Source organism: Boleophthalmus pectinirostris, unplaced genomic scaffold (genome assembly GCF_026225935.1).
Source record: "Boleophthalmus pectinirostris isolate CB_2022bp ecotype Guang Dong unplaced genomic scaffold, ASM2622593v1 HiC_scaffold_9, whole genome shotgun sequence".
NCBI classification, from domain to species: domain Eukaryota; kingdom Metazoa; phylum Chordata; class Actinopteri; order Gobiiformes; family Gobiidae; genus Boleophthalmus; species Boleophthalmus pectinirostris.
Genome location: NW_026571541.1, coordinates 30137657 through 30161444, shown reverse-complemented (window position 1 = coordinate 30161444; position 23788 = coordinate 30137657). Strand labels below are relative to the sequence as shown.

Genomic DNA, 23788 nt, shown 5'->3' with positions numbered 1-23788 from the left:
TTGGTCCATCTAACAATGATGAAAAATTGGGATTGTTGCCATAGCATTTAGAAATTTAAAAGAAACTTTTAGTGATGTGACAATAAAATGTCATATTGTATCGTCATAATATCGTGTTCTTTCACAATATATCGATTCAAGTACTTTACTTAAATGCATGTTTTTTTTAGTAGCAACAGCTTATAAACATCAGAAACTACATATCCCATGATTCATTTCAGCACAAACAACATGAAGAGATATGTTTTTACTTGAATTCTTGGGATTATGACGGTAATAATTCACAGCAAAATCTTGTCAAGGTATTTTAAAAGCAAAAAAGGGTCCGATTTACAATTATATCAGCCTCTTCAAAATATCGGCAATAAATATTGTACCGTGAGATTTGGATATCGTTACATCCCTAGAAATTATACATTTTGAATGGTCAAAAGTCATCAAAATGACACCAAGAACAGGAAACTGAAAACCACGATTAACCCAGTGAGTATAGTGAGGAAACTTTACATGGCCAGTATAATCAGCCAGTAATTAGACTAAAATCAGATCTGATTGTTTGGTAATCTGTTTACAGCAGAGGAGAAATCTGATCATCAAAAATAACTGGTGAGATGTGTCAGTGCATCAGTGGACTTTTTAGAGTAACTGTTGTGTTTGGAAGACAAAGTGCCATGAATTTTAAAATAACTCTTTCAATCTTTAACGTTTTGTCAACAAACCTGCAAAAAATGTGAATAATCAGAAAGAATTACATCAGATGTGAGTTTCCATTTTAATTCCAGACATGATAGCGATTCTGACGTGTAAACAACAACAATTTTTTTACTACTAGTACGTGGGAGTCCTAATTATTAAAGTCCTGTCTCCCTCTAGTGGACAGTCAGCTGTACTGCACTCAACAGTATAAAAACACCACAGAACAATACATTTACTCAAAAGTTTTTTTTATTAAACTTCATCATTTTACATGAAATTATTGAACAAATCCATGCAGATGTAAAGAACACCTCTGGTAAAGGGTGAATGTGCAACACTGTTAGAACAATCAGAATAGTTTTGTTATTGAACGTGAGTCTCCTGCATAAGGCACATACTGTTCCCTGTAACATGATGCAACTGGTAATTAATACATTTGATTTAAGACTAATGAAGATGTGTGCGCTACAATAAAATAATGCTATGATCAATAACAAGACCTGCCATTAGTTTGAATTCATACGTGAGGATTATCCACCAGTTTCCACCCAGCCCCGGTGTTTTGCATGAACAACAGAAATGACAAAGTTGTAAAATGAAACAGTATATTTCATATTAAAATTACATAGTTAAAAATGAAGCAACGTGGATGAAGAGAGGGCAGTGGACACTTGTGCAATACTTCTGGTATTGTTAATAACTTCGATGCTGAAAGTCCCTGAGAGGCGACCGATGCATTTGACAGAGGTAAAATCAGAAAAACATGTAAGTAAATGAGAATACTGGTTAATTAAATACTACAGTGACATTGTCAGAGGTTAGAGGTCCTATTTTATGCATTAACACTGACCATTTTTGGATATCTTTATTTTGGCATTTCTAGAGGTGGTATGTCTCCTGTGTGATTCCATGGAAATAGAAAGTTAAAGCTATATTTTGGAACATTTTTCATGGAGAAACACACATATTAATATTAATACCATTACCATAGGAACGAGATTTCCATGGAAACAAGCAATAAGAGGCCTTTCTCCAGACCAAATAAGAGTGAGGTTTGTGGAGATGCAAGTTCACTCACTGTAAGGACTCAAGTTTTTCAGTGCAATAAACCAATTTTGTTGTGTCTATTTTTTGCCTAAAATATTACATATCCATCCATCAATCCATTCCACTTATCCGGGGCCGGGTCGCGGGGGCAGCAATCTAAGCAGGGACTCCCAGACTTCCTTCACCCAGAACACTTCCTCCAGCTCCTCCAGGGGGACCCCAAGGCGTTCCCAGGCCAGCTGAGAGACCCTCCAGCATGTCCTGGGTCACCTCCCGGTGAGACATGCCCGGAACACCTCTTGAGGAAGGCGTCCAGGAGGCATCCAGAACAGATGCCCAAGCCGCTTCAGGTGCTCCTCTCAACGTGGGGGAGCAGCGGCTCTACTCCGAGTTCCTCACCCTATCTCTAAGGGAGCGCCCAGCGGCCACTTGTATCCGGGATCTTGTCCTTTCGGTCATTACCCAGAGCTCATGACCATAGGTGAGGGGAGGAACGTAGATTGACCGGTAAAAGTTACATACTGTGGCTTTAAACTTAGATACACATATTTGATTGAGGGTTGATAATTCTATAAGCCCGGAGAGGCCCTGTTTGGCGAAGTTTTAATCAGTTTTAAAAATGTAGAACTTGGTTTAGCTTGTGAAAGAAATTTAAATCAATTTGAATGATTTTTAAAAGTGCACTATACAAGTTTTATGTTTTAAAGAAGACATTGTGCTTGTGTCTGCTTTATAATTAGAATCTATGACACCCGTGGATCATAATGTTACCCAATAGGAGCCGACATCGCTCTAAACGTCATCACAACAAAGAGCCGTGTATCTGTCGGCCCCTCCTTTGGATAGCTGCAGATTTACTTTTGGTTTTTATCAGTACAACTTTGAGAGGGTAAATTAGAAGGGGAAACAACTAAAACGTGGTTAAAAGCTCTCAAAAGTCGATTTTGCATAAAAAGTCTGCTTTAGCATCTTAAAAGGTTATTGCATTGGAACGTTCCACAGGATTGTATAAGCTTAAGTACCTCTCAGTTATTCAATTACAGCTAAAAATCAATCTAAAAACTTGCATAGTGCCAGTGCGAGTCAGTTTTGCATAATATAGGACCTTAAAGAAAGCATAAGTAATTAAACTTTGCAGTATAGTCTTAGCATGTTTGCAGTTTGTCTGATCAAAACGTGTCCATGCCCAAACTGTTAAAGATAGAGGCAGATATGGGACAGCCCTGTGGCGCAGACAAACCCTCCTCTCCCTCCTTCTCAAAGCGTGATCCGTGTTCTGAGTCCGATGGCGCTCCCGCTGGTGTCGAGGTGCAGGTCACCATCGTGCTCACCTGGGGGTTGTGGGCCATGGGCGTGGACACGGAGGGAGGGGAGGAGGGTCCGGAGAGGGGGAGCTGAGCCGTGGGGGGGTCCAGGCTGGAGGTGTGGCCCACCGAGCACAGGTTCTGACGAGTCTCCTCCAGGCTCTGCTCCAGCTGGCTCCTCTCCTGCAGCAGGCGCTCTCGCTCATTTCTCTGCAGACAGGAGACAAAGACAACTGGAGGTTATGAGAAGCCGTCCACCCACTTCTCCCGACGTTAGATGTAAAAAAAATAACAAATATAAAATAGCTACAACTTAAAAGTCAAACTGTAGCTATTGGTAATGGTGAAAACAAACTGCATAGGCTCATGATATCTGTGGTACTGTCCTATAAAGACCTGAGACATGAGGGACCAGGACTGAACCAGGACTGAACCGGGACTGAACCGGGACTAAACAAGGACTAAATCAGGACTAAACCAGGACGGAACCAGGACCAGGACTAAAGCAGGTCTGAAAGAGGACTAAAACTGGACTAAACCGCGGCACCCTGCTTCGTGGGCTCGGGGTTCTCCCTCTTGTTCTCAAGTCCAAGATTAGTCCTAGTTTAGTCCTGGTTTAGTCCTGGTTCAGACCTGGTTCAGACCTGGTTCAGACCTGGTTCAGTCCTGGTTCAGTCCTGGTTCAGTCCTGGTTTAGACCTGGTTCAGTCCTGGTTTAGTCCTGATTCAGTCCTGGTTCAGTTCCATTTTAGTCCTGTTTTAGACCAGTTTTAGACCTATTTTAGTCCTGTTTCAGTCCAGTTTTAGCCCCGTTTTAGTCCTGGTTCATGTTTTGTAGTCTATGATTTATGTTCTGTAGGCAATTATAAATGACGTTAATGTTAATAACATGATTCTGCATCATTTTGAGTAAAAAAAACCCCATCAGATCAGCGTCACAAATCATGTACCCCTGCTTTAAAACAATACACACACACAAAACCCAAAACTATTTAAGCGACATGATCAGTATTATAATGGACACGATTTGACAGAAGACATGCTCACTACGGGTCTGGGGATGATTTACGGACTTAAAACTGCAAAGGATTTCTACCTGTGACGTAACAATCCTGGAAAATTTAAATCAGTGTGATTTCTGAGGCTCTAAGAGAGACAACCTTGTAAACAGGATGAATGAAACACAAGTGAGAACCAAACTAAATACAACTCAAGGTATGTTTTTGGTGAATTTATGATTATGTTTACGTTTTAAGGCATGTCTGTGTACAAGGTTCAAATAATTCCCAAAACAATGAACGGAGCAGGAAGTGTAGCTCCGCAGTTTTTGAGAGAACTGAAGCTGTGAATAAGGCCTATTGTTCAATGAAGTATCACGATATGTCAATGAATCATTTTTTTTCTTACACCCCTAACCTCCGCTGATGTCTTCCTTTAGCTGCTGTACCCATTTCTGAGAGCAGATACCCAAAAACAAAACAAAAAAAAAACAATAAAAAAAAAAGTATATCTCCACTGACCAGCGTCCTGATATCTGCTTGTAGCTGCTGTATCCCGTCTAGTTTCCTCTTGCGGCAGCGCTGAGCAGCCATCCTGTTCTTACTGCGGCGCCGCACGTCGTGGACAAACTCCTGCTGCTCCGGGGTGAGTCTCTGCAGACGTAGGAGCTTCTGGAACGCGCTGCGGCTCAGGTTGGAGATGTCCTCCACAGGGAACGGCAGATGGATCTATACAACACACAGGAATACACACATGGAATTTCACTTCGCAATTAGATAAACAGATAGATATTTTATTTATCCCGAAGGAAATTCATTTTTCTGTAGCAACAATGTTACATAATAATAATACAGCAGTAATTCAATTTATAGTGAAGTGTTGTATAGTTGTATGGCGAGTGGAACAAACGGCTTCCAGAGTGTGTCCATGGAGCAGAATCCATGTATCATTCATTTTTCAAAATAAAACTAAAAATAAGAAAATGAAAAAAAAAAAAAAACTATTTTCTTCATTATTTGTCTCCAAAACCAAAATGAATAATGGAAAAAAAACGAATAAGGGATGTTTCATGTTTACGTGACTTAAACTGCGATGCCGGACCGAGCCAGGACTGAAACAGGACTAAACCGGGTCTAAACCAGGACTGAAGCAGGACTGAAGCAGGACTGAAGCAGGACTAAACCAGGTCTAAACCAGGTCTAAACCAGAAATGAAGCAGGACTGAAGCAGGACTAAACCAGGACTAAACCGGTCTCAGTCCTGATCACCCGACAGTCTACACGGGCGCACCTCCAGACCCGTCCCGACATTCAGTCCCGATTCAAACCTGGTTTAAACCTGGTTTAGACCCCTTTTAGTCCTGGTTCAGTCCGTGGTGCAAAAGTCCCACATCGTAGTTTAAGTCATGGAAACGGGAAACGGCCGGTATCCGTTTTGTCCATTTTTCATTTAAACACAAAATCGAAAACTGAAAAAACAAATCATTATCTGTTTATTCATTTTGGTTGTGGAGACAAATAATGAAGAAAATAGTTGTGTTTTTCATTTTCTTATTTTTAGTTTTAATTTTGAAAAAAATAATTAACGAATGATACACAGATTGAGCAGGACAGGGACAACAGCCTGTCCCCAAAGGTGCTCTCCAGTCCGGTGATGGTGCTGTAGGGGGTGCAGGGGGTTATCAGGATGAACAGGAGCTTGTTTAGGGCCGCCTTCTCAGCCACAGATGTAAATGAATGACGCTACAGATCCTGCCTTCCTCACCATCTTACCCTGCAGACCACAGAGCTGAAGAGGACACTGGAGATCATCAGGAGGAGCTTCTGGCAGATGTTAAAGGACTTCAGCCTCCTGACAAAGTACAGCTCTGTCCCTTTCTGTAGAGCAGATCTGTATTCTCAGACCAGTCCAGTCTGTGGTCGAGATGTGGCCCAAATACTTAAATCCTTAATACTTAAATACAATACAAAAATCTACAGCAGAGGTGTCAAACTCAAATTCACAGAGGGCCAAAATTAAAAACTGGGTGGGTCTTCTTTTGAGATATGTAAAGTTAAACCTTTTCTTATTAAAATAAATGTTTAATAATAGTTTTGCTTAAACACTGAATCCAGAACAAGTATATATAAAATAATAACATTTTAACTAAATAATGTCTCTATAGTCTATCTGTAGCCGACGGGCAGCTCTAATACATATCTGACATGATCTCGCGGGCCAAATATAATTATGCCTTGGGCCAAATTTGGCCCCTGTGCCTAAAATTTCACATTCTACAGCGTCAACAGTGTCCACCTTAATCAGGGGTGTCAAACTCATTTAGTCCGGGGGCCGTATCCAAACTACTTTGATCCAAAAGGGGCTGGATCAGAAAACTCAAGGCATATATACCCCAAAAATAACAATAAGTTCAAAAATTTGTAAAGAAAAACGCAAATCTGTTACAGAAATCTTTTTTAAATGATGAAATGATGAACTCTTTCTTCTGCAACATATTCTAATATTATGAACAACCTGAAACCTGAAATGCAATTTCAACACAATGTTTTAACATTAACTTGCATGCATTTCATAGAATTTAGTCATGCTTTCTTTTTGCTCCTGAAACTTGGCATCTTTTAGACTGCACAAGTGCATCTATAGGCGAGTTTCAGCTGACATCATTGTTATTAAAAGCCCGCGTTGCATGCTGGGAAATATTTTGGTCGGAGGCAAGAAACACGATAGCGGTCAAACACAGTGCATAACCTCGCGTATTTATCCCCAATAATGGTAAATTCCTGCTGCATTATCGGATGCACAAATAGAAGCACGGAAGAAGGAAAATGTCTTGTTCGTATTCCAAGTGAAAAGAACCGCTAACGGCAAATTAAACGGCTTTCAAACATTCGCAGAGCAAACGTAGAAGATCCTAGCAAACTGTGGACTCCAACAAGTTCAACAACACATCGAGACTCTTGGAGGCTTTCATCTTTTCTGCTGTGAATGGCCCAGGAGTTTCCACCAAGTCATTGTGGATGTCGCCGAAGTGAATATTTAGCCAGGTAGTTGAAGATTCTGACCAGAAATTTGGTTTGGTCCACCTTTTGTAGGGGTTGAAAAGGGTGATTTGGTGCTTATGACCAATTTCTGGTCAAATCGGCTTCAGTCCTCTGCCGTTAGACTGGATAAATAACTGGGATCAATACCCTTTACGTGCTTTCTCACTCCGTCCGTCATGTTGAATTAGTGTTTCTTGCCGCCGACCAAAATAATTCCCAGCATGCAACGCACGCTTTTCAGAATGTCATTCAAGTGCTTGTGTGTTTAGCTTTGAGCGCAGCTTTGTTTTATTAATGTTCATTACTGAGAAAACCTGCTCACAAAGGTAGTAACTGTAAATCTATTATTTCTAGTTGCATGTCTGCGGGTGCATCAGAGGTTTTGACTGAATGGTGTACAAAGAATTACAAATTCTGTCTTCAAGTTTTAAAATATAATTAAAATATTTTAGTAGAAAATCAGCCGAGGCCCAGATTAAAGGTCTTGGAGGGCCGGATCTGGTCCCTGGGCCGTATGTTTGACACCCCTGAAGTTAATGATCACAGCTCGCAACTGTACAACAACTCATCCTTATGTAACAGATAAACCCCATGGCCTGTCAATCAGCAATATCATCTTTGCAATGTTCTCTTTATGACCTCTTGTATATTACAGAGATAATTTTATTACGTATTTTATTACTTTTATTTTGACTTTATTTTATTTTTACTTGTACATACACATTTATATAATTTTACCTTATTTGACACCTGTCTCTTGATGTTTTTGCTATTTATTTAGAATTTATTCTTACCATTTATATTTTCTCTCTTTGTTATCATAATTTATTGCGATGTGTGAGATACTGTGTCCGAGTAATTTCCGTTGTGGATCAATAAAGTTTGTCTAAATAAGTTCTAAGTCTACTTCTCTGGTGATTTACTAAAACCTTTTGTGTTAAGGTTTATCTTGAGAACTTTAAACATAAAAAATACACCGTTGATATAGTAAGTTCAAAGACCCGGTCACCAATAAAAATTCATAGGTTTTAGAATAATAAAAAGTTTGTGCAAAATCATTGTTCGCGTCACTACTTCCCGTCCAGTTAGATGTCTTTGTGCTGAGTCACACTAAAATTCATAAATAGTAAAAGATCAGGAGTGGACGGGGAACTGTGGGTGTCACTGTCAGCACGTTAAATACTTTACAAATGAGATGAAATGGTTCTCCCAAGGGCACTTCTGTGTTCTGTCTCAGCACTAATGCGAATTTTGAGGAACAGAAAATATCTTAATAATAATGACTCTACAAACTGAACTCATCTACTAGTATAAATACAACTGAAGTTTTATAGGTTGCTCATTTTATATTTTACACTTAATTTACATTTAATTTACACTTTAGACTTACTTTAGACGCACTTTAGGGTCAGTCCATCTGAAATCAGCCACCCACCCGTATGAGCCATCTCAGATTTGGCTGATAGTTGAATTTTGACACTTTTCCAAGCAATGTAGCCACAAATAATCTCCAATTGTCTTCCCTTCTAACAAGCAAATAGTGTTTAAGGCTATTAAAGATAATTGAACCTTTCTATCAGGTGGAAAAGTACCTAAGCTCCACCAAAAATGACCTGCGAGAGCTCATTTTCAAAAATTCAGTTTGAAATGAAGGAAGTTAATAGTAGATGCTTTTATTACTTTAAACTAATCAGAATATTCCAAAGTTCCTCGAGGAGGGTCCAAAGAAGGGGCCAAAAAGATCACATTTGGTCCGTTTCCATATTTGGGACTTTACACCATCCACATGAAAGCTCAAGAAAAGTGTGAGATTGTTGTCAGAAATTGTCATTCTCTTAAATATTCAGGTTCAACAGTTAGTTTGTAAATATCTGCTTGGAGTAAATAGATCTTGGACCTCAAAAATTGGGAAAAAAAATAAAATAAAATTCTGCTTCAACCAAATGTGAGATTTTGGGGGCCCACAGCGCCACCCTTTTAATAAAGATACCCAATATTTGACAATTGATTTAGAATCTATGACCTAAAATCTACAAGAACACGAATTTTCAGCTTCCTAACTCTATGTTTTGTGAAGCTATGGTCTCTCAAACATGCTTATAAATTAAGGCTTCCAAAAAAGTGAGCCTGGCCCCAAAATTTCAACGGGGCATAACTCAGGAACGACTCAAGGGATTGAGCTAAAATTTTAGATTCTTTCATTTGGTTATTTTAGAATTTTTTGGGAAACGTTTTCAGCCAAATCTGAGATGGCTCATAGGGAAAATTCCTTGAAAACAGCTGGACTGACCCTTTAGACTTACTTTAGACTTTGTTAAAGTAAGTAATATCTTCAGCAAACATTGAGCTAACATTTGAGCTTCTGCACACAGATCAATAAAATTTTAAGCTTCATTTGATCATTAATCATGTGGTTTCAGAGTATCCCCACATTTGACTACCCCAAATTTTAGACTTTAAGACCTTTTTAAGATCACTTACATGAAAATTAAGACCAACATCGCACCCATTATGATTGCAAAAAACACCAGATCCATTTCTAATAATGACCAACCAACTACGGTATTATATCTAGAATCTAAGAGCCGCTGTGGATGAAACCGACACTTCCCCATGATCCATCCAACGTCTTCCTCCACTCTACTGACTGTTTACTCATCGCAGCCGGCGCCAGAAACCAAAGTATTGTTTGCGCATACTCCAAATTAGATGTTCATTCACGTTAAATTATTTCACGTTGTTGTTTTTTTCCCTCTCTCCTTTTAACATTGCACTGAAGCCTGGTTGAGTTTACAGAAAAATAGGCAAATGAAATTTAAGGGAAAAAAAACAAACAAAAAAAAGACTTGGACAACATAATTCAAGACTTTTTAAGTCCTTAATTTAGGAACATGAAATTTAAGACCTTTTTAAGACTTTTAAGACCACGCAGTTACCCTGGTTTTAGCCCATTTAATCGAGAAGCATGTGGTTATAAAAGAGGTCACACTTTTGAGAAATAAACTGGACAGTGTTTTTGTTGAACTGCGATGATTAAAAGTCTGTATTGTTTACGTTAAAAGTGCATTGAGTAACTTTTCTGATGGATGGCATGTCAAATGCTTTTCTTAATGGAGATGTTATTGCTTTGTCTGAAATGTTTCACAGTATGGCATTAAAACGTTCTATCTTCAAGGAGATCAAACCAGACCAAGTTACAGGTCAGATCTGTGGAGAGGCGACCCCGCTCACAGTCAGAATGTTTGTTTTTCTAGGTATTTTTTTTAGCTATAAAACCACTTGTAATTGAATAAATGTAAGGTAGAACTGGTTAATGTCACACTGTGGAACATTTCAGGCAGAGCAATGACATATCCATAGAAACAAGGAGGTGACTGACCCCCAACCAAAAAGTTACACAGTGCACCTTTAAGGAAATGTATTTTGTTTTGATAATACAAAATAAAACTGAACTGAAAATCAAGTCTGATCAATTTGAGAAAAAAAAACAAACAAAACAAAACAAAGCAAGATATATTTTTTGTCATATCACCAGCCCTAGATACAGGCTCTTTGTAACTTTGTGCAGTGGACTGGTTCGGCTTGTTACTATGCTGAGCTCTTCGCTTTGGGCCGACTAAAACCAGTTTGCCCTGAACCCAAAATAGTCCAGTCTGATGTCATGTGCTCTCAGTATGTGACAGCTAATGACATTTCAGGTTCAGTTGTGATTGCGTTGCTGTTTTAAACTGCAAACGGCTATGACCTTCAAAGGAAATGAATGCAAGATTTTTATTTTGATTTCATAAACATGGCCCATCTGTGTCTCCACCTTGTCAACTGTTCAAATAAAATACAGCTTTTACTCTCTCTTTCTCTCTCATTTGGTTTGCCAGTCCAAGTCTAAAACCATTTAAACCTAAAAGGACGATTCACTTAAGTTATGATTCGATTCAACTTTCGATTCTGGACTCCCGCTTTTTTTGAGAATCATTCCATTCTTACCATCTACTGACAATGAGCAAAAACTTGTACGTGCCCTCTATATGTAGGTTAAAGGATCACTGTGTAACTTTTCTGTGGTGGAGGATCCGTCACCTGCTTGTTTCTATCTATATGTCATTGCTCTGCCTGAAATGTTCCACAGTATGACATTAAACAGTTCTCCATTACATTTATTCGAATACAGGCATTGTGAGTGTGAGCAGGGTCGCCTCTCCACAGATCTGACCTTTAACTTGGTCTGGTTTGGTTTCCATGAAGATAAAAATGTTTAATGTCATACTGTGAAACATTCCAGACAAAGCAATAACATCTAGATAAAGAAAAGTATTTGACGGACCCTCCACCAGAAAAGTTACACAATGAAACCCAGGTCCAGTTGTGATTGTAGTACCATATTTTTCAGACTATAAGTCCCATTTTTTTCATGGCTTGGGTGGTCCTGCGACTTATATATTAAAATTTTCACACTGACAGGTGTGGCTGACAGAGGCTCTAGTCTTGTGTGTCAGTATCTGCTGCTCCTGTTACTCCTGTACCACTGTCACTTTACTCTACTGCACATGTCTCCTGCAGAAAGAGCCCCTGTCCTGTCTGTATCATGTCAGTTGATCACATCACTACTTCTGTACCACAGAAAATTTTAAATTGAAACAAACTTATAAAGATGACTGAGAAGACTGAACACAAATGCCCCCCCCCAAAAAGAAAATCATATTTTGCAGATTACAAGATGCAAGTAGGGAAATCTGCAGCTGAAAATGAGCAGCAGAAAGAAAGTTTGGATTGAGTGAGAAACTTGTGACACTGGGAGGGTGCACCATGCAACTTTCCTGGAAGTCACTGGATGGATCGACAAAGCCTGGACTTCAGTGAAAACCGAAACCATCCTGTCGGGATTCAGAAAGGCCGGAATAATTCTAACTGGAGCTGATGCTGAGTCTGACGACAGCTACACAGAAGAGGAAGTGGAACCCCATTTACCTCCGGATGTCACGGAGTTGCTCAGAAGTGACTCAGAGGATGAAGAACTGAATGGATTTAGTGATTTGGAGTGAGATGGAGAGTTTGGTAAACTTGTTCTGCTGTTTATGTTATAATTATCTGAAGAACTATTCATATGTGACATTAACAGCCTGTTGTTCTCTGTTCTATTGTTATTACTATAATTTGACTTTCAATATGAATTGTCAGTTCCTGGTCTCTGATCTTATAAAATACATTTCCCCTTAAAAAAAAGTGCAACTTATAGTCTGGTGCAACTTTCCAAAAAATATGATACTCTTTTGTAAAACACTAAGTAGCACAGGCAACATAAAGTTCCTTAAACTTTGGAAATATCTGAAAAAACATTAATGAATTTGTTCTCTAGACACTCACCTCCGCTGCTCTCCTTTTGTTGGCTTCCGTGTCTCCATCTGTATCCACTTCTGAATCCTCTTCGGAGGGCGGTGACGACATACAGGGAGTCATCTCTGGATGGGACATACTACTGCTCAGACTCTGCTCCTCCTCTGTCCCCATGTCTCTGAGGAAGGGACAGTCCCCCATACTGGAAGTCAAGTCCAACTGCTTCAACCAGTGGAAATCCGTCGCTTTGGACATCTTCGCTTGCTCCGTCGGGTCTGGCGGAGGACACAGCTCTGACCAAAAACCCTTCGCCAAATGTTCCGCTACCTCTCTCTCGACAATGCTCCTGTCCCCGAACCCTTCCTCTTGACTCAGAACGCTTATGGACGCCTCGGGGAAGTTGGCGGACATGTTTTGGTCGAAGCTAACATCACTTCCGTCGCTTTCTTGAGATCTGAACGGACATCGATTGCAATCTTTATCCGCTCTGAGTATCTCCACTGGTTCTATCCCGTTGCTTTCCGCGGCTGGCTCTATAAGCTCTTGTCCGTGCCCTGAATTGTTGACACTGCATGGAAGACCACAATCTGCCAATTCACTCTGATTGCATACATTTCCGATGTCTAAAATGTCACGCTCGCAGTACTGGGCGGGGTGGTCGGCTTTGCTAGAATCCGCACATTGCATGGATAAAACTGGACATTCCCCAGTTGCGGCTAAGTCTAAGGATAAGGACTGAATTTGAGATCCACAATTCTCCAAGCACAAGTGGTCCTCTTTGCTGGACATCTGCGAAGTCTCCGATGGACAATGCGAAGATGATATATTGGGCTGTTCACCTTTGCTAATGTTTTCGCAAGTTGCAGAGTCAGAGAGGGTTTTTTTACAACAAGATAGCTGTGAATCTTTTGGTGTTTTCTTGCCCTCTGACAACTTGGGCAGGAGGAAGTCAAAGCAGGACGATTCTAAGTTGTGGAAGCCCAGGATGTCAGCGCAGTTGTGGATGGCGTGGATGTTCTCCTTGGTGAAGAGGAGCTTGGAGGTGTAGGCGAACTGCAGCAGAGGCTCAAACCCCTCCACGGTCACCTGGAAAGATGGAAAGAGAAGAAATAGTTACTTTGGATGTATTCACATTTGTCCTGGTTTAAATCTAGTTTATTTTAATGAACACTTTGTACCAAATGAAGACTACAACAAAATAAACAGGACTTAAACCAGTTCCAATTCCAGGTTTGGTTCTAGTCTAGGTCAGATTCAGCTGCAGGTTTAATCTGTGGTTAAGTCTTAGTTAAGTCACAATTTTGGGTATTTATATTGTGGGGAGGTAAAGGAGCTATACTTGATTTTGACTTCAAAACAAGAAAAACAGAACTAGTTTATTTTAAACTGCTTGCATTTGTCCAAAGTTATTCCTCATTTAGCTTATGCATTCCAAGCATCCTAATTATTCACCAGGATGAGTTTATGAGCACTTTTCACAACTCTATTTTCAAGAGTGTGGAGTTTTGCTGTCACAGTAAAGCTAACAACATCAAGCATGCAAATACACATGTCCTGATTATAGGACAATAGAACATTTTCTAATTAGATGCAGACAGCGTGTAGTTGACTTATTTTGACCTCAAGGTCTAGTGCCTTCGCTCAATTTCATTTTTCACCAGCGACTAGGTCAGGAATCATAATACACTAGACAGTTTGCAAGAACCGCGGAAGATGTAGACCGCGCACCGGCCAATCAGTGAAGAGCTGTGAAGCCATAACTGGGCCCCTTTTGTGGTACAGCACAACAGTAAACAAAGTGGTGGAGATGGATGTAGACGAAGCCATACATTCTGTGTCGGCAACGATTCCTGAGATCGAGGATTTAAAGCCGGAATGTTTGGTTGCTGTTAGTGTTAGTGGCGCATTACATACATCACGACCAAATAGCCATGAATGGTTAAATTTTAAAAAGTACCTGCCTACTGTTGAGCAAACAACCTAATGCTGGGAGGTCAGACGGTTTCCACGAAGTGAAACTGGCTGATGAATCAGGCTACCGCTCTGTACGAAGGGCAAGACATATTTGGCTCAAACACATGGAAAGATCTGGGTACAGGCTCTTGAAATCTGTACTCACTAACTAACTCACTAACTTTATATCTGTACTAACTCACTAATGCCTGTTTCACAGAGGCAACAAATGTCTGTGAAAACTCACCCTAAACCTGTTGTAATATTAAATAAAGTATTGTGAAATTACCAATCGTAAACTGAAACTATTATAGTTATTACAAAAAATGAGGGGTAGGGTCTCAATTTTAATAGGTTTTAGCTGTCTAAATCACATCTTCTGCTCCTCATGTTTGTATCTGTAAAAATGTTAAAGTAAGACTGTGTGGTTCTAGTTTAGCCTCAGTTTACTTCTTAATGTAGTCCTAGTGTAGTCCCGTCTGAGTGTGAGTCTGAGTGTGAGTCTGAGTGTGAGTCTGAGTGTGAGTCTGAGTGTGAGTCTGAGCTTGAGTCTGAGCTTGAGTCTGAGCTTGAGTCTGAGCTTGAGTCTGAGCTTGAGTCTGAGCTTGAGTCTGAGCTTGAGTCTGAGCTTGAGTCTGGGCCTGAGTCTGAGCTTGAGTCTGGGCTTGAGTCTGGGCTTGAGTCTGGGCTTGAGTCTGGGCTTGAGCCTGAGTTTGAGTCTGGGCTTGAGTCTGAGCTTGAGTCTGGGCTTGAGTCTGGGCTTGAGTCTGGGCTTGCTGGGCTTGAGTCTGAGCTTGAGTCTGAGCTTGAGTCTGGGCTTGAGTCTGGGCTTGAGTCTGGGCTTGAGTCTGGGCTTGAGTCTGAGCTTGAGTCTGGGCTTGAGTCTGAGCTTGAGTCTGGGCTTGAGTCTGGGCTTGAGTCTGGGCTTGAGTCTGGGCTTGAGCCTGAGTTTGTGAGTGTTGTGACTGCAGCTTTACATGACTGACGTTAATCTTTTTAGCTCCACACACTGATCTGTATTTTCTAAATCACTGAATAGCTCAACTTCCAGCCAGTTCAGGATGACATGACTTGTCTCTACTAGTATTCGTTAATCATAAACAGCTAATAATTACTGAAAAGCCCACCCTGCACCTCTTTGCGCCCCTCCAGTTAAAGTATCAGCCCTGCTCGTTAATGAACAAACCCGGACGTTCACCTCCTCACCTCTTCGGGCAGAGTGACGACAGGGCACTGCCGGCTGGCCCCTGGGAGCCTGCTGTGGAAGTACTGGCTGCAGGCGGCCAGGACGGAGGCGTGGGCCCTGAAGCTCTGGTCCCGCACGAGAACGGTGATGTCGCACAGAACGTCGTGGAGCCGCTGCTCGTTCAGTTTCTGCAAAACCCAGGAAGTGTGCCCCGCAGACTGGAAGGTGAAGACGGAGGAGCGAGGGGTCAGGGAGGACATGCTGGGACAGGACAGAGGACAGGGCTGGAAAACAAAGGGAGAGAGGGAGAAGCAGGAAAGAGAGAAGCGGGGAGAGAGAGAAGCAGAAGAGAGAGAAGCAGAAGAGAGAAACAAGAAGAGAGAGAAACAGGAGAGAGAGAGAAGCAGGAGAGAGAGAGAGAGAAAGAAGCAGGAGAGATAGAAAAGCAGGAAAGAGAGAAGCAAGAGAGAGAAACAAAGAGAGAAGCAGGATAGAGAGAAAGAGAAAGATGCAGGAGAGGGAGAGAGAGAAGCAGGAGAGAATGGAAGAAGAGAGACAGAGAGAAAGAAGCAGAAGAGAGAGAGAGAAGCAGGAGAGACAGAAAGAAACAGAAGAGAGAGAAGCAGGAGAGACAGAAAGAAACAGAGGAGAGAGAAACAGGAGAGCAAAGTGAAGAGAGAAAGAAAGAGAGAGAAGCAGAAGAGAGAGAAGCAATAGAGGAAGGGAAAGAGAGAGAAGTGGGAAAGAGAGAATCAGGAGAGAGAGAGAGAAACAGAAGTGGGAGAGAGAAGCATGAGAGAAAGAAGAGAGAGAGTGAAGCAGGAGAGAAGCAAGAGAGAGAGAAAGAGGAAGAAGCAGGAGAGTGTGAAAGAAGCAGAAGAGAGAGAAGCAGGAGAGAAAGAAAGAAAAGCAGGACAGAGAGCGAGAGAAGCAGAAGAGAGAGAAGCAGGGGAGAGAGACAAGCAAGAGAGAGAAAGAAGCAGGAGAGAGACAGAGACAGAGAGACAAGTCTGTAATTTTTGGTTTACACAAGATGTTTCTGTTTCATTTTACTGCCATTTTTAACACTTTTAATTACAGACAACTCTCTTCTACTGGGACCACCCTGGTGCAAAAGCATGAGAATTATACTGTGTGTGTGCAATGAAGCAAAGTAACCAGGATAAAAAATAACACAATATTTGCACACATAAACAAAGAATAATATCGTACAAATCAGTTTTTGCAATTCCTTAAAAACAGATTCAGTTATGTAATGCTGATTTAACACTTTACACATGTTTCCACCATTTCATAAAGATAAGACACTCCCAAAAACAACAGAAGTTTAGATCCCCACCCTTCATTCATTGACTAAATTAAATCAACTGGGTTTCGGGATAAACGAAAAGAAAACTAAACAGCAAATGCGTTATTCTGAGTAGAGTTGTCACGATACTAAAATTTCAATAAGGAACAAACGCAAGACTTTTACTTTAGACAATAGAATGTGATTTTCAACATTAAATCAAAGCACTTTCTTTTATATTACCATGTTGTCTTACCTCAGTGGTCTAAAGTTATTCAGGAAAGGTTCATTTCGGTCTTGTGAGTGTGACTTTTTAGTACTGAACCTGCTCAAATAAGTATCTACTTTCAACACTAGTTTTAATATCGATTAGTATCTGATTTTCAATACTTTGACAAGCCTAATTCTGATCTGTATGCTATTTAAATGTAGAGTCCTTGAGCATATATTCTAATTACTCTACTTTATTAATGAGGATTTATTTATTTATTTACAGCTAATTGTTTTTTGTTTTGTTTTGTTTTTTACAGTTTGAAGTAGGGATGCAACAATAACCGGAATATCGTGATACTGTATCGTCAAAGTTCTCACAATAATATCGTGGACCATCACAATATATTGAATTACAAGTCTCTTTTCTTAAATTAAGAGTTATGGTGCAGCAAAAGCTTAAAAAAGACAGAGGGAACTACATAGACCATGATCCTTTGCTCCATTTCAGTATAGACTATAAGAAGAAATAACAGTTCTAAGCACTTTTAAGCCTTAGTTCTTTGGATTAAGTCTTGTCAAGGCATTTTGAGAGGAAAAAGTAGCATAATTACAGTTTTGTTAACCTCCACAAAATGTCACAATAAATATCGTACTGTGAGATGTGTGTCGTGCAAATATATAGCGTGTACTGAGAGATTTGGACTTTGTTACATCCCTAATCGTGAGCTTCCTCATCATATCGTGAGCTTTCCCAAAATATCGCAATAAATATCGTACCATGAGGTTCATACTGTCACAATATCCTATCATGAGACTTGGATATCGTTACACCCCTAGTTTGAAGTAGCAATGGTTTCAAAACTGCATGTTTACAAATGTGCTAAATACTCGTAAAGAGAATTTGGATATTATATTACATGCATTTTTCATTTCATAATACTGTTTAGGTGTCATCACATCATAATAATCATGATCCACTTGCACGGTAATTCCATAATACTTTCAAGGAAAGAGCCCATATTATGCTATTTTCAGATCTATGTTATAATGTTGTTTCCTCATCACAAACAGACCTGGACTTTTGTTTCATTCACACATAAGGGTCTAAATATCAAAATATCTATATATCATATCGTTTAATATGATACAGTATCGATATCGTGGGCTGCTGTATTGTTATATCATCAAGAAATTTTTTGGTATATTTTACTAAATTATTTTGTTACAGTGCTACAGTTTTGTTGCTTGTTTAGAGGAAGGAAACTCTTTTCTGTGACACATTTCCCTTTTTTTTTAAATAGTTTTAATTATCCAAATGAGTGTGTTTGATATTAACTTTGCACAAGAAGTGGTTTAACAAAGACTTTTAGTATCACAGCCATGATTTAGCCCTCACTGTATCGAGATATGTATCGCATCGTGGCCTATGTATTGAGATATGTATTGTATCTGCAACGTCTTAATGATACCCAGCCCTAATCACACATGTTTAACACACAAACCCTGCATATTAAGGCTGAGTTCTTCTCTCAGTCAGAAACCACTCTGTTCCAACTTGTGACGTCATGTGGTGATACATAAGACTGAGAATCAAAGGGTCCCTCACGATTCGATACTATCATGGCACACGATACCATAATATCACAATATAGTGATAAATGTGATCATTTGTCATTTGTATCACACACCATATGGCTATTCAGTGCTTCACTATAGTTTGATACAATTATAAAACTTTATGTTATGCATTATATTATGTATTGTAGATTTTATGCTGCCTGAAATATGAACTTTAGGATAATAAATGAATGAATGAATGAATGAATCTATCTATCTATCTATCTGATATGTTGCTATTTTTTAAGATCCAAATACATTTTCGCAAAGATATTTCTTTGTTAAACCACTTCTTGTGCATCTATTTTAATCATCAAAACAGTGAATATACCAAGTGTATTGCATAATCAAGTTTCATTCCACTAAATAAGCAACAAAATTGTTGTGCGTTCACAAAAGATTTCCATTTCCACAAAAGACCATTTCAGCCCTACAATTGCCCATCTCTACTGTACAGGAAAGGTACGCGTTAACTTAAAAACTAGCTCAACATGACTTCACAAGGTTAAGGTCAAAATAAAAAACTGCGACACACCCCTGTTGAGACGGTTGGTATAAATAAAACTGTTAAAATAGCACGTGACATTGTCATAATCAGAGGAACTTCTGTAAGTGCATTTTTCTGCCTTATGGTCATTTTCAAGCATGGTTTTCTGTATTTTATCTAAACAAATGACAAATTATGCCCTTCTTTACTGTTAGCAGGGTCCAAATCGGTAAAAAATATAGACACCTGGGACATGTCTTGTTTAAAACTGGGACACTGGTTTTGTATAAATCTGCTTGGACACAGGACACGAGCTCCAAACTGGGACTGCGCTGGGCAAATAGGGAAGTCTGGTCACCCATTTACAAGGTGGAACAAAGCGTTTTGAGCTTTGGAGACAGACAGAAGAATAATAAAAGATTACTCAAACATGTGTGAATGAAACAAAACACAACTCCAGGTCTGTTTCTGAGGAGGTAACAGCGTCATGACATGGTTTAAAGCTCACGCGAGTCAATTGTGTGTAATATACAAAAATTTCAGCCCTAGAATTGTCAAGCTCTTCTGTACAAAAGATAAAAAGTAGATGTTAACTTAAAAACTACCACAACATGATATCACAAGGTGGATAGAGCGGTTCGAGGATTACTCAATGATTACACACATTCCAGAGAAAAAACCCAAGTAGATAAAAACCCTGTGGGGAAAACAGTCTTAATTCCAAATACAAGGTACGCTTCATTAAAGAGCCTGCACCTGATTTTAATATACTCATGTCGATCATTTTACATAGAAAAGGTAATAACAATGTAGAAGCTACAGACTGGTCACTTTTTTTTTTTGTCCAATCAGGCATATTGTTACTAATCCAATCCACTTTATTTCTATAGCAGATTTTATAAACAAAAACTGTTTCCATAGTGCTGCAGATAGAAAAAAAAAAGCTCATTCATTACCCAAAGATGTCTCAAAGCTCACAATAGTAATTTTTGCGCAATATTGAGGGTTCCCACTCTGACAAAATTTCAAAACTTTTCCATGACATTCTCATGATCTAAAGTGAATTTTCTATGAATTTACGGCACCTACGTGTGTAGAATTGATCATACTTTTAGGGCTAAATATGAAATGTTAAGCCTTTCCACTAGGGCTGGGTATCATTAAGAAGTTGCAGATACGATACGATACACACCTTGACACACAGACCACTATATGATACAAATATCGATACAGTGCACTTTCGATTTGATACAATATTATTCAAATTGATTCGATACTGTTCAATAAAAACTGTGGCTGTGATACTAAAAGTCTTTGTTAAACCACTTCTTATGCAAAGTTCAAATGAAACATTTTACTCTTTGAAACAGTGTAAATGTCAAATGTGTTGCATAAGTTTCCTTCCAGTAAACAAGCGACAAAATTATATATTGTGATGACCCATGGTATTATTGTGAGAGTTTTGACGATACAATAGCATATTTTAGTTATTGTTTAGGGATGTAACGATATCAAAATCTCACGGTACGATATTTATGGCGATATTTTGGAGTGGTTAATATAATTGTAGACAGGATACTTTTTGCATTTAAAATACATCGACAAGACTTAGATATGAATCATTACTATCATAACCCCAAGATTTCAAGTAAAAAACATATTTTTTCATATCGTCTGCGCTGAAATGAATCATGAGATATGTAGTTCCCAATGTTTTTTAGCTGTTGCTACTATAAAACAATACATTTCAGCAAAGGATCTTATTGTGAGACTTTTGATGATACAATATCGCAGTATTCTGGTTATTATTTAGGGACGTAATAATAACAAAATCTCACAGTACGACATTATCACGATATTCATTTCAAAGTACGATATTTATTGCAATATTTTGGAGTGGTTAATATAATTGTAGACAGGATACTTTTTGCATTTAAAATACACTGACAAGAGTTAGATGTGAATCATTACTAAGAATGTAACGATATCAAAGTCTCATGATATGATCAAGGTATAAACCTCACGGTACGATATTCATTCCGATATTGTGGAGAAGCTCACGATATGATGGAGAGGCTCACGATGTAACAATATCCAAATCTCTGGGTACGATACTTACACAATATACATCTCACGATACGATATTTATTGCGATATTTTGTGGAGGCTTACAAATACGAATATGCCTTGACAAGACTTAATCCAAAGAAGTAAGACTTAAAAGTGCTTTAAAATTGTTATTTCTATTATCTATTATAGTCTACGCAGAAATGGAGCAAAGGATCATGGTCTGTGTAGTTCCCTCTGTCTTTTTTTTAGCTATTGCTGCACCATAACAATTAATTTAAGCAAAAAAAACATGTAATTTGATATTTTGTGATGATCCACGATATTATTGAGACTTTTGACGATACGATAACACGATATTTTGGTTACTGTTACATCCCTAATCCCAATAATTAAAGTGAAAAGAAAAAAGAACTTGTAATTCGATATATTGTGACCGCTCTCGATATTATTGTGAGACTTTTAACAACACGATATCATGATATTTTGGTTATTACTATTATAATAACACAGTACAACATTATCACGATATTTTGGAGTGGTTAATATAATTTTAGACAGGATTTTTGCAAGTAAAAAACATATTTCTTCAGGTGTTACTACTATAAAACAATGCACTCAACCAAAGGAACTTGTAATTCGATATATTTTGAGCGCTCTCGATATAATTGTGAGACTTTTGACGATACCACGATATCACGATATTTTGATTATTGTTACATCGCTATTATTGTTGCATCCTTAATGAATATAGGTGCTTTACCTGTATAATAACACATAACAACACGTAGATTTCATGGTATTTTGCAAAGAAGTTCACGTGTGCCATCTTCCTCCAGGACTGCGGTAGTCAGCAGCCGAAAAGTGCTGACTCATGTTTAGCCGCTTTACCGTAATCTCCCGTAGTTTCATAACCACGTCCCAGAACTATTATTTACTGGCGATCACACTTTTAACTCCACTATTTCAGACAAAATACAGTTACAGAAGCTTTTTATCTAATCTCTAAAGCAGCGTGCTAGGCCAGAACCCTCCCATCAACACGCACGCTGCATTCACGTTATTATTTCTTAAATGCAGATAAAAAAAGGTAAACACAGCTTTGTTTGGGTATTAAATGTGGTATTTACCTGTCAGGTGCAGGCGGAAGGGGACGCCATGAGTCAAAAGTCCTGCTGGATGGTTCTGATCCGGTTCTGGTCTGGTCACATCCGAGCCGCGGAGCTGTTCTCGTCATGTGACAGCGCGAGCCGGAAAACACGCACGGCGCATGCTCAGTGTGAAACCTGGAAAATACCTTCACACAAACTTTCTGCAGGGTTGCCAAAGTATGAAAATGTAATGCACAAATGACACTTTTCTCTCCACGTAAACTGTAGAAACTGGAAAAAAAAAAAAAAAAAAAAACAATACTCAAGAGGGTAAAAGTTGCAGATATTTCAGAAAAAAAAAAAACAAGAAGTGGATAAAATAGATCAGTGTTTCCCAAACTTTTTTTTTCTGGGGACCCATGTTTTAAAAGTCACAAACCTTCGCAACCCAAGCCAATAGATATTACCCGTAAATCACAAAATAAAGGTGGAACATTAATATGGATATTTTATCGTGCCTCTCTGAACAATTAGTATTACTCAAGTTTTAAACAACGAAAATGAGTAATTGAACCAGCAATAAGAGGATCCAAAAGTCGACTATTTGGACATTAAATGTAGCTCATTTCTATTTCTTTTCAACATTCAATTGAACCGGCAACACTAGAACAAAAAAAGTCAATAAAACAAGTACAAAAAGATTAGAAATTATACAAAACATGCCTTAACATTTCAACATTTCTACTGAGATTGGTGGGCCTGTCTGTTTTTGTTGTTGTTGTTTCCAGTCCCGGGTGCAGAAGGAGAGTGCAACACGCATGTCAGTCTCAGAATGGTATATTGCAGACCTACATGCAGATCGACCCAAAAAAATCTCTTGCGACCCACCAGTCTTTGGGAAACAATGAAGTAGAGCAGGGGTCTCCAACCTTTTTTTCTCCAGTGAGCTACCTTTACAAAACTAAAATGCCAGAGAGAGAGCTACCAGTTTCAGCAGTTGCAAAGAAGCTGAGTAAATATAAAAACCACGGCAAACCTTAGATGGAGAACAGTTAGATGCTTATAAAACATAAACCATTATCCATTTATCGGTGCCTCAAAATTACACATTTACAATGGTATTTAATAAAATTTTACTTATTATTCACAATACATAGAATTCAGAAATCCCTTGGTGAGCTACTTTGAAGGGAGTGAAGAGCTACAGGTTGGAGACTCCTGAAATAGAGTAACCAGATGTCCCTATTTACCCGGGATAGTCCCAGTTTTGTGCCCTGTGTCCTCTGTCCCAGCAGATTTGTCCCAATTTTCTACAAGAAATGTCCCAGATGTCCCTACTTTTGACCAATCTGTTCCCTGCCAACGGTAAAGACAGGCATTTGTTTAGTTAAATACAGAAAAGCTGTTTAAAAATGACAAAAACTCAAAGAAAATGTGACTATACCGACTCACATGTTCATCATGAATG

The 23788-nt window shown here is 39.1% G+C and overlaps 1 protein-coding gene across 1 annotated transcript; it reads right to left on the bottom strand.

Annotated features, from left to right (window-relative positions):
* Positions 1-927: 927 nt before the first annotated feature.
* On the bottom strand, positions 928-22514 carry LOC110175035 (transcription regulator protein BACH2-like). The gene is made up of 5 exons (XM_020941157.2): positions 22360-22514; positions 15578-15841; positions 12449-13504; positions 4568-4774; positions 928-3257 (listed from the first exon to the last, which is right to left on the bottom strand). The coding sequence occupies exons 2-5, from the start codon at positions 15815-15817 to the stop codon at positions 2913-2915; spliced, it is 1848 nt and encodes a 615-aa protein (XP_020796816.1). The 5' UTR covers positions 15818-15841; positions 22360-22514; the 3' UTR covers positions 928-2912.
* Between the last annotated feature and the right edge of the window lie 1274 nt (positions 22515-23788).